This window comes from Humulus lupulus, chromosome 6 (assembly GCF_963169125.1).
Source record: "Humulus lupulus chromosome 6, drHumLupu1.1, whole genome shotgun sequence".
In the NCBI taxonomy this organism is placed as follows: Eukaryota; Viridiplantae; Streptophyta; class Magnoliopsida; order Rosales; family Cannabaceae; genus Humulus; species Humulus lupulus.
Window position 1 is genome coordinate 17547999 of NC_084798.1, and position 11744 is coordinate 17559742.

The 11744-nt window shown below is 32.8% G+C and overlaps 2 protein-coding genes across 2 annotated transcripts; both read right to left on the reverse strand.

The window, feature by feature from the left end:
* Window positions 1-5132: 5132 nt before the first annotated feature.
* Window positions 5133-5836, reverse strand: LOC133784775 (receptor-like protein EIX2). Its single transcript, XM_062224050.1, has one exon. The coding sequence runs from the start codon at window positions 5817-5819 to the stop codon at window positions 5133-5135; it is 687 nt and encodes a 228-aa protein (XP_062080034.1). The 5' UTR covers window positions 5820-5836.
* A 262-nt stretch (window positions 5837-6098) lies between these two features.
* Window positions 6099-9896, reverse strand: LOC133784776 (receptor-like protein EIX2). The gene is made up of 2 exons (XM_062224051.1): window positions 6949-9896; window positions 6099-6396 (listed from the first exon to the last, which is right to left on the reverse strand). The coding sequence occupies exons 1-2, from the start codon at window positions 9894-9896 to the stop codon at window positions 6384-6386; spliced, it is 2961 nt and encodes a 986-aa protein (XP_062080035.1). The 3' UTR covers window positions 6099-6383.
* Window positions 9897-11744: the final 1848 nt, after the last annotated feature.

Here is an 11744-nt window from a genome sequence, read left to right on the forward strand (position 1 = left end):
GATATAGTTGGAAGAATAAAAAAAGCATTTTCTATGTATATCTAAGCTCTTTGGTACACCCAAATGAAATGACTAAAATACCCTTCAATATTTTCTAACTTGTATCTTACGTTCAACTGGGTCAAGGGGAAAGTTAAGGCTTTGAAAGAGCCCCTTGGGCACATTTGGTTTTGGTCTTGGTCTTTTGTCTTGTAGTCTTAATTAATTTTTCTTCTTTTGTCTAATTTTTGTAGTCTTAATCACCCAAACTCAACAATATGTTAATGCAAGATATTAAATGATTTATTTGTACCTCATATCTTATACCATTTTTTTTATAAAAAAAAAAAAGAGAAAAGTATTTAAAATCAATAAATGTATGAATATGGATTGGGAAAGAATGCATTTTTGATAAGAAATTAGAGAACATATTAAAACAATTTACTATGCTAGCAGATAGTATATGACAATCCGTTGCCAATATTATAGTACATGTATATCTAAGCTCTTTGGTACACCCAATTGAAATGACTAAAATACCCTCCAATATTTTCTAACTTGTATATTACGTTCAACTGGGTCAAGTCTAAGGGGAAAAGTTAATGCGTTGAAAGAGCCCATTGGGCACACTTGGTCTTGGTCTTGGTCTATCTATTTATTCATTATTGATACATCTATTTTTCATATATATATATTTATGTCTAACTTTGAATACACGGCATAAAGTGAAAAAAGTGTGTACAATTTAATTGAGTATGTATAATCTTTTTTCTAAGTGTTATTTTTATAAAATTGAATTATTTTTATTTATATTACATTATATAACTAATTTTACATTAAATTTTTCTGAGATTGTTTTCAAAGATTTTTTTAATTTTTAATTTTTTTATTTATTGTATATATATATTTAAGACTTTTATTGTATGTTTTTTTTTAAAGTTTGGGTAATGTATTCAGTTACTTAATTGATTACCCAACAAAGATGTGAATTAGGAAGAATTGGTTGACGAAATATGAATCGTAGATTGAATCTTGATATATATTTTTGTTACCACAAAGTATATTGGCAGCTGCGAATCATTTGATTGGAATGAACGGTTCTAATTTTTTTTTTAGATCTAGGTTAAATAATATATTATCATGAGGGGTAATCAGTTACCCTGAGATGAGTAACATTCTGCCATAAGAGGAAGGAGGAGTTACTCATCTTAAATATGAAAAGAAACATAGAATTTGAAAAAAAAAAAAAGAAGACATGATCTCATTTTATAAGCAATTGTAAAAAAAAAAAAGTATTGAAGAAAAGGAAGAGAAATACATCATCAAAAAAATTAGAAGAAGAATTAACTATAATTTTAGTAACATAAGTAACTGGTTACCATAAAAATTTATAAATATACATATATATCAAAACGTGGAGGTAACCAGTTACCTATCGCATATTTGAAGTTAAAAAAAAACATATCTAAAGAAAACAAACGGGATTTGATCTGCAACAAAAGAAGAAGAAAGCATATTTGTAAGTAATCGTTTAGTATTAATAGAAAGGATTTCAAAGAAGTGAAACGAGAGAGCCAGTCAAGATAATCAACAAACACACCATCTTTAGAAGAAGAGAATGAAAGATCTAGATAGTGCAATTTGGTAAGATTTCCAAGCTCGGGAGGAATAGTTCCACTAATTGAATCACCTGATAAAAGGTTGAGATGTGTAAGATATTTGAAAGAAGCAATAGACTTGGGAATTCGAGTAAAGTCATTCCCAACTAGACTCAAGTAATTCAAATACTGCAGCCAATCTCACCACTTCAGAGAAAATAGAGTGTTGAAATTTGCCCAACAATCAGGAAGGCTTCATGATAATTGATTATTGGACATGTCAAGAATTCTTGTTACCTCTTATTTGGCTTAACATAGAAAAGAGCTGCAACTAGTGAAATTATTATTGGAGAGATATAAATTGGTTGCATTGGAGAGAGAGAAGAGGGAATAGAACCATAGAATTGATTGAAACTCAATGGAAAATGTGGTAAAGTGCTGCAATGAAGATTGAAAGACATATTTAAGAACACCAACTTGGATGATATATCACTGAACCAATTAGGAACATCACTAGAAATAACTTTCACGATATGAAGGCTATGATTTCCAACTGAAATGAGGGAACCCAATTGGAGTTGAATTTCAATCTCAAGCCAGAGTTATAGGAACAATATAGTTTCTTCAGAGATCTAAAGCCTCAAGATAAGAAAACTCACCAATACTCTCTCTTGAAGTACCATTCAACTTATTGTTATCTGAGTCATCTTGTTTCAAGTAGTTCCTTATTTCAATATGATTTCCAGAGAAACCAGGAATGTAAACAGCAAATAAAGGTATCAAGTCTAGAAGTTCTCTAAAAATGCTTCAAAATCTACCACATGTACCAGATGTTCTATGTGGTTTATTACAGGCCCTGTAACTATTGCAGATCAAACAGCAGAGGAGTCTATGGTGTCTATTAATTTGAAAAACTTTCCATCTTATTCTATATAAGTAATTTAATTTGTAAACATTAAAGGGGATTTTGTAAACATTAAGAAGCTAGGGAACTTGTCACAGCCATTAAAGGGGATTCAAAACCGTGTTTGAGGTGAGTTTCAATTATGAATTTAAGGTGTGCTCTGTTTTTGTTAGTTAAGTTTTGAGTTTCTTAAGTTCTTAAGCCTAGGATTGGACTTTGTGAATTGTTGAGTTTTTGGTTGGTTTGAGCCTCAGGTTTTGGTGGTTTTGGACCATTAAGAAGTTTGGTAATATTGATTTGATGATTTGGAGATGTTTAGATGGGTTTTTGGAAGGTTTTAGAAGTGGAAAAACGAAGAAAAATGGCTGGTGCGAAGTTGGGTCGCGGCCCTGTTCTTGGGCGCCGCGGCCCTAGCTTGAAGAAGGTGGTGGAGGCTCTGTCAGGGGGGCGCGCCGCGGCATGGTCCATGTAGGGCCGCGGCCCTTAAGGGAAAAAAAAATACTAAATGGTGGTTTTGTGATGGGAACTTAACTCTAAGGGCCTAGGATCGATCCTACTACCTAGTTGAGTGGGATTGGATGTTTTGGAGGCTTGGGTTGGGTTTGGAAGTATTTAATTACTCTTTTTGATGAGGTTTTATGTTTGGTTATGACTAGGTGACCGCTAAAGGATTAAAAGCTGATCGTTCTCAAAGGTCGTTTCTTTTATTAATTCTCGCTCGAACCCAAGGTAAGAAAACTGCACCCTGTGTATATGTGACATGCATGGTTATTATGGATGCATGTTGGATATTTAAATGTAAACATTGTTAGCATAATGAATGCTTGGCAATCTTGCCCATTTGCATATGACTATTGTTGAGGCATGCTGGATAATTAAGTGTGGTGCATGTAATGCACGAGAAACATGTGTTAGGGCATGCCATGAACGATGAATATGAGATTGGTCAGAGCTTGAGTCTCTGAGTTTGTGCATGATCATGACTGTGCTAGAAACTGTTTAGCAAGCATGCTGAATGCCCTATTCTTGGATAACTGGCATATGATACATATTGATAGCATTGCTTACTTGTGTATGGTACTGACTAACTAGTCAGATCGACAAAAGTGTTAGTATCAGCTGTGAAGCTGTGACTTACTTGTCAGGTTCGGCAGTGATACTGGACACAGGTCAGGAAGCGCTGACTTACTTGTCAGAACGGCCTTAGCGTGAATCACGCAAGCCAACAGAGATTAGATCTAATCGACTACTAGCATTGAATGACTCAAGGAGCATTGATGCCTGACCGACCCTGAGGGTCGATGAATAAACAGAGCTTGAAGGCTAGTGGCTTACCTATCAACCACTCTCTCGCTAGAAAACAGAGCCTGGAGGCTAGTGGCTTACCTAACAGCCACTCTCCCGCTAGAAAAGAGAGCTTGGAGGCTGGTGGCTTACCTAACAGCCACTCTCCCGCTAAAAAGAGAGCTTGGAGGCTAGTGGCTTACCTAACAGCCACTCTCCCGCTAAATCATGTGATGTTCATTTGCTTGTTTGAAAGCTTTATGTTTAATGTGATTATAATGATAATCATTTGATAATGTTTATGAAAAGTGTTATGTTTTCTTGCTGAGCTACGGCTCACGGGTGCTATGTGGTGCAGGTAAAGGCAAGAGGAAGTTGTACCATCCTTGAGTTGGAGAGCTTAGGTGATGACGTGTACATAAGCAGCTGCTCGACCACCACGGCTGAGGTTTAAAGTGGAACTAGGGTTGAACCCTGTTTTGCCGCTTAGAACGGCCTGTTGTAAATATTTTCTGTAATAAACTCTGAAATTTATATTTTCGGGATCCCAATGTATATATTAAACGTTCTAGTGAAACGTTACATCTTAACCAAAATGTTTAATCCCTAAACCGCTAATCATACTTAGATCACGATTTTGGCCAAATGACTCGGTTAGCGAGTTTAGCACTATTTACAAGGCACACCGTAACGGTCCCAGGAGTTGGGGCGTTACAAAGTACTTTACCAAAACCTAAAAAGAATGCCCCTTTAGATTAAAAAAAGTTCAACCGTTTGTCCAGATCTGAATTATGAAGGTTCCACTTGTACCTTACAAGATCAAAGATGAAATTAGTATAACACTCTGCAATAGTAAGTGGAGCAGCTCAGAAAAAGAAAAAAACTCATCACATACTCGAAACAGAAGTAGGCATACATCCAAGAGACATGAAGAAAATTTAGTGTTGTCCTAATGTAGGGTACAAATCCTGTCACAGGAACCTGTATACATAAAAACCATATCATTATATGTGAGGACCCCACTGTATACAGGAACTTATTGCATTTTCTTTCCTTTCCAAATGTTGCAAATAAGCATAACTGGTGATAAATCTCGAAGAAATTGAGAAATCATATAAGCTAGAATTTTAGATATATATGAACAATGCAGCACTCAAGAAAGTATATAAACTGCAATATCTGATATATTTTACCTCTATGAAGAAGAAGCTTAAAAGAAGTATAGAATACAATGTCTACCCCTATAGTGGCTATTGCCTTTTGGTACATTTCAGAAATAATATTTATATATAATTAAATTAGACTGAATTTTTGAACAAAATTATCATGTAATAATACTAACCTGTCAATTGCAGTAAGCTTTCTTCTCAGCACAGTGCCTTTGATAGCACATTTCTTAGGCTATGCATGAAATGCTTTATCATCACTAAATTGACACAAACTCCACAAAATCCTACAGTGAATCCAACTCCAATTCCTTTATAAAACCATGACAACTCAAACCACGTTTCATCTTCTTTATCATGAGCTGAGGCCAAAGAACCTTCTTCCAAAGTTCCATCTTCATGACATGAACTTGTCAGAGGAGGTCCGCAGAGTCCATGGTTCATGGTATATGTAGAAGCATGGAAACTTTGTAGTTGAGTGCTTGTGGGAATTTTTCCAGACAATCGATTGTTTGACAAATCCAAATGATTCAGAAGAGACACTTGTGCCAAGCTTATGGGAATTGCACCAGAAAACTTGTTATGGGACAAATCCAAAGACTCTAACTTAGTCAAGCTCCCAATCTCTTTAGGAATGTTTCCACTCAACTCGTTTCGTGATAGGTTTAACTGAGTCAATTCCAAAAGACGAGTCATGTCAACAGGTATCTCTCCAGCCAATTCATTACTCGATAGATCAATCAGTCTTAGCAAACCAAGAATACTCTTATATTCATACTCTATTCCTTTCCAAATAACCCGTGACGCAAGACTTTGATACTCTCCCATGTAGTCAAGTCCATATGTTATCAAAATGTTGGGACTTGTATGGCCAGTGTTCTGGACCATTGATGTGAAATTTGCAAAGCAAGAAGGTACAGTACGAAGTGTATTTCAACTGGCCAAGTATTTGTGAACAATATTTGTGAAGGTCTTCATAACATTATGAGTTGTAATGAGTTAAATCCGCTTCTCTTTAATCTTTCATATATGTATTATTTATTATAAATTAAGGACTCGGTTGAACATCAAGTGTTTCAATCTCTTCTTCTCATAAAAACTACTAGCCCCTATTAAGAGAAAAATGATCTTTGGTAAGTGATGTTTTGACTTTCCTCTTGAACATTTTTTTGCTTCAATTTACTGATAAGAAAGTACATCATCATATCACGGGAAAAAGCTAGATATATTGATTTAATTTGTTTTATTTTCTTAAAACATGACAATGAAAACAGTTTACAAACTTATTTCACAATACATATATAGTCAAAAGCATCAGCTACTAAAAACAAGGATTGAAAAAGTAGGACTCTTCATAATACAGATTATTCAAATGCTCCATGCTTGACCGGTTCTTTGGCTTTCTAACTTTGAACTCTTAAGAATCCTTGCAGCTACTAAGTCTGATCTTCATCAACTGAGGGATCTAATGAGAAAAGTAAATATGAAAGAACCATATATGAGAGAAAACATAATCTTGTTTAGTTTGAAGAAGGCCAATTTTGTTGGTTTTTTTAATAAGATTAGACTAAAATTCATACAATATACATATGTATATAAATGTATAAGTTTTTACATATATATATTTAAAATAAATAAATATATTGCAATTAAAAATTAGAAGGAAAATCGGGAGGGCATGATCCCCTCCAGCCCTTTGTAGAGGTCTGAATTGAAAAAAAAAATTAAAAATTAAAGATTTCTCGTCCAAATAAATCTATTGGTGCTGTAAAAAAAATAGAATTAAGTTGGAAAGTCATGAAAATTTAAGAATATTTTATCTCATAATCTAGTATTTTAGAGGAAAATGCAATGTCTACCCCTTAGTGGCTACTGCATTTTGGCACATGCATTCTAGAAAAATATATATATATAAATATAAACAAAGTTATAATTTAATTAGACTGAATTTTTGAAAAAAAATATCATATAATAATTAGAGATGAGAAATACCATTAATATTAAACGTACTACTAACCTGTGAATCCAAGCTAGCTTTCTCCTCAATAGTCCATTTGATAGAATATTTCTTACGCTATGCATGAACATAAAGTAAGAATTTCTCCAATAATAGTTTATTATCACAAAATTGATACAAACTCCACAAAATCCAATAGTGAATCCAACCCCAATCCCTTTATAAAACCACGACAAGTTAAACCATGTTACATCTTCTTGATCCTGAGTTGAAGCCAAAAAACTATCTGGTGAAGTTCCACTTTCATGCCAATCGGTTAGAGGAGGCCCATAGAGTCCATGGTTCATGGTATATGCAGAAGCATTGAAACTTTGTAGTTGAGTGCTTGTAGGGATTTTTCCTGACAACTTGTTGTTTGACAAATCCAAATAATCCAGAAGAGATAATTCCGCCAAGCTTTTGGGAATTTTACCGGAAAGCTTGTTATGAGACAAGTCCAAAGATTCTAACTTTCCCAAGTTCCCAATATTTTCAGGAATGTGTCCACTCAACTCGTTCCGTGATAGGTTTAACTGAGTCAACTCCGCAAGACGCGTCACTTCAGCTGGAATCTCTCCAGTCAATTTATTATTCGATAGATCAATAAGTCTTAACAAACCAAGAATACTTTTATATTCATATTCTACTCCTTTCCAAGTAATTTGTGATGAAAGACTTGAATTGCCTCCAGGGAAATTAAGTCCCACCATCAAAATCTCTGTATCTAAATAATCTGAGTGGACCATTGATGTGAAATTCGCAAGGCATGAAGGAATAACACCACTTAAACCATTTGAGGAGAGATCCAATATTTGGATATGAGAAAGATGGCAGAGACTCAATGGTATGTTTCCAACAAATTTATTTGATTTCAGATTAAGAAAAACTAATGATGTAAATCTTTCACCAATCCATCGCGGTATTGTTCCTTCCAAACCATTCCATCCAAAATCCAAAGCTCGCATATTAGTACAATTCTCCAATGTTGAAGGCAAAGCTCCTGAAAAGTTATTGTTCCCCAATTGTAGAGATTGAATATTTGTCAAACTTCCAATGGAACTTGGGATCTCTCTTGAGAAGTCATTGTAATCTAACTTCAGAAAATTTAGATGGCTGTTGAAATTCCCCCAACAATCAGGAAGGCTTCCGAATAATTGATTATTGGACATGTCAAGAAAATATGTTGCCGCATCTTTTGCTTCACATAGAAAGAAGCTGCAACTAGTGAAATTATTATCGGAGAGATATACATAGGATGCATTGGAGAGAGAAGATGGAATAGAACCATGGAATTGATTGAAACTCAAATCAACTTCTATACCAGCACCTATCAATGGAAAATGTGGCAAGGTACTATAAAGAAGATTGAAAGACATATTTAAGTACGACAACCCAGATGATATATTACTGAACCAATTGGGAACAACACTAGAAATATCATTATCTGAAATGTCAAGGTGGGAGAGTTGTGATTGAGTTTGTAGCCAACTAGGAAATTGTGGACCTAACTTGCAAGATGCGAGTTCTATGGTTTGCCACTGAATAGGAACCCAATTGGAGTTGAATTTCAATCTCAAAGCTGAGTTATGGGAAAAAGATAGTCTCTTCAATTTGGGATACTTAATTAGGTTCACTTCGGAGATAACCCCAACAAGAGAGTTTGAAGAGACAAATAAAAGCTCAAGATGAGATAGTTCACCAATAATACTCTCAGTTGAAGTACCATTAAACCTATTGTTACTTGCGTAAAATTCTGTCAAGTTTGGCATTGATGAAAGATCAGGTAATGGTCCTCTGAGTTGGTTGTCATACAAATCCAATGATTCAAGACTTGGAAATCGACTCAAGTGGCTAGGAAAAGTACCTTCCAACCGATTATTACCAAGATCTAGCACTTTCAGAGATGGGAATGTGTTTTCAGCATCCTCAAGAATTGACCCACTAAGTTGGTTGTCATTTAAATCTAAAGTCTCTAATGAATTCTTGGCAGAACCTGCTAGATTTTCTAAAACATTATGTAAGAAGGTACCACTAAGGTTGTTTTGAGATAAATCTAAGATCTGCATGTTGGAAAGATTCCCCAAGGACTTTAGTACTCCATTTTCAAGTTCAGCTGTGTTTCCACGCAAATCAACTTTTGACAAAGATTTTTTTCCTCTAATGGAATCTGGAAATAAACCATCTATGAAGTTATATGATATAGTAAGTTCAAAAAGATTATTACTTGAGTTTAAAAACCAAGTAATTGCAGTGGGATGTATTGAATTACCATCAAGTGTGAGAGTTTTTAGAAAATTAGACGAATAATTCGAAGGGGAAAGAGATGAAAGATCTACTTTGGGAAGTAGACAATCTGATAGGTCCAAGTCTGATAAGAAAGGTGGCACTCTAAATGATTCAAGCCCTGCTTTAGTAAAATTGGCCTCATACAATGCAAAGGTCTTCAAAGAAGTGAGACGAGAGAGCCACTCAAGACTATCAACATATATACTATCATTATAAGAAAGATGAAGATCCTGCAATTTGGTAAGATTTCCAAACTCAGGGGGAATGGCACCACTAATTGGATTATATGAAAGGTCAAGATGCGTGAGAAGTTTGAAAGAACCAATACACTTGGGAATTCGAGTAAAGTTATTGTCAGATAGACTCAAGTAATTCAAGTAGTGCAGCTCAGCCAAGGAGCAACCAATCTCACCACCAAGTTGTGCTCCATAATAACCCAAATAATCAATAGCAACGACATGATTGGTTTGGTTATCACAAGTGATTCCTTTCCAGTTACAACAGTTTTGGTTGGAACTATTAGTTGCCCAAGAAAGAAGGTTACCTGGATCAGCAACTCTCTTAAAGCTGAGGAGAGCCTCTTTCTCCTTCTCTATGCACTGACTGCCTCCATCACCATCATCACACCGTACATGAGCAGCGGTGGAAAGCAAGAATAACAAGAATACTATCGTAATCCTCATTATTATAATGGAATTCAATGTACTCAAACTATATATGGAAAGTGGATCATCCGAACAAACAAATCTATATTATTTATATATAACTGTATATCTATACTCTAAATGACAGCTCTTTAGATAATCCAAATGACAAAATTACCCTCCCATATTCCAACTTGTATATTAAGTCCAACTACCAACTCTTTAAGGCACACTTACCACCAAACTCATAATTGTTGGAATTTAATTCTTTTTCTTGTCGTATTTACAATTATTCTTTTTCTTTTATTTTCTTAGATAATTGATTATTTGTACCTCTTATCTTGCACACATTGTTTTTATTTTATTTTTTATTTTTTTGGTAGTACGTAAATTATTTAAAAACAATAAACCTGTGAATATTATGTGGGAAAGAGTGGATTTTTTATATGAAATTGGAGAATATATCAAAATAATTAATACAATAGGTAAAAGGGAAAAAAAAATCTCAAGTGTGTAGACAACATAATTTTTTTATTTTAACAAGAATATTGCAAATATTTAATAGAATATATCTTTAAAATTATTAAAAATATATATTTATTAATTATATTAATATAAATTCAAATATTATAAAATATTATTATTATAATAATATATAATATACAAAAAATTAGAATAAAATTTATTTTTTATGAAAAATAAAAAAACTTATTCTCCAATTATAAATGTGTTTGAATAATATCAAAGAAATTTTTTGTATAGTTTATGATCTAAAATGTTATCATAATTTTTTTTTTTTGAAAAAACCATTAAGAATGTTTATGTTTAATTTTTTTTTAATATGTTTATGTTAGTCTTTTTTATATAATATTATTTATTTATTTAAATTTATATGGCAATCATAAAAACTTAATAAATATATTTAATATTTTTTTTAAAATAAAACTAAACAAATGTACATTGCACATTTTTTGCACCTAACAATAGGTAAATTAAGAACTTGACCTTGACTTTGACTAAAAGATAAAGACCTCGACTTAAATTTGTAAGAACTTAAAATTCACTAAGATTGTGTTTGAAGCTTGGATTTCAGTAAAAAAAAAAAAAGTGGAGGGATTTAATTTTAAGTTCAAAATGGGGGGAAAATTAATTGAAGTGAGAGAAAAGTTGTAAGCAAAATTCATTAGATCTCTTGATTCACGAAAAAAAATGTTATTTTCCCCTCAAACTATAACACTTGTAGATTTTTTCCCCTTCCGTCCAAAATAGTAACGGTTTGCTGACGTGACAGTTAAATTTTTTTTAAAGTAATTGTTTAATTAATTAATTGATTTTAAAATAGAATAAATAAATAAAAAACATTTTAAAAAGTAAAAAATTAATAATAATTAATTTTTAAACTATATTAAATATTATAAAAAATTAATAAACATATTTATTTTAATTCAAATATAATTTTGAAAAAATTAAAATCAATATTTCTAAACTAAATTAAATTAAAAATTCAACCAAATATATATTTCAAACGTAGATAATCAAACACATTTAGAAAACAATCAAGCAAAAAATTAAAGATTTTAATTTAGTTTAGTTCAAAGTATAACTTAGTTTAGAAATATTGATTTTAGTTTTTTTAAAATTATATTTGTATTAAAAAGCATTTTATCTGTATATCTAAGATCTTTGGATGCCAATACACCCAAATGAAATGACTAAGATACCCTCCAATATTTTCTAACTTGTATATTACGTTCAACTACCAAGTCAAGATGAACATTAAAACCTTGAAAGAGCCCATTGGGCACACTTGGCCTTGGCTACCCAAACTCAGCTATATGTTAATGCAAGATATTAAATGATTTATTTGTACCTCATATCTTATACCAC

Excerpts from the sequence above, each read along its gene's own strand:
- LOC133784776 (XM_062224051.1), bottom strand. The coding sequence starts at position 9,896 with ATGAGGATTACGATAGTATTCTTGTTATTCTTGCTTTCCACCGCTGCT.
- LOC133784775 (XM_062224050.1), bottom strand. The coding sequence starts at position 5,819 with ATGGTCCAGAACACTGGCCATACAAGTCCCAACATTTTGATAACATAT.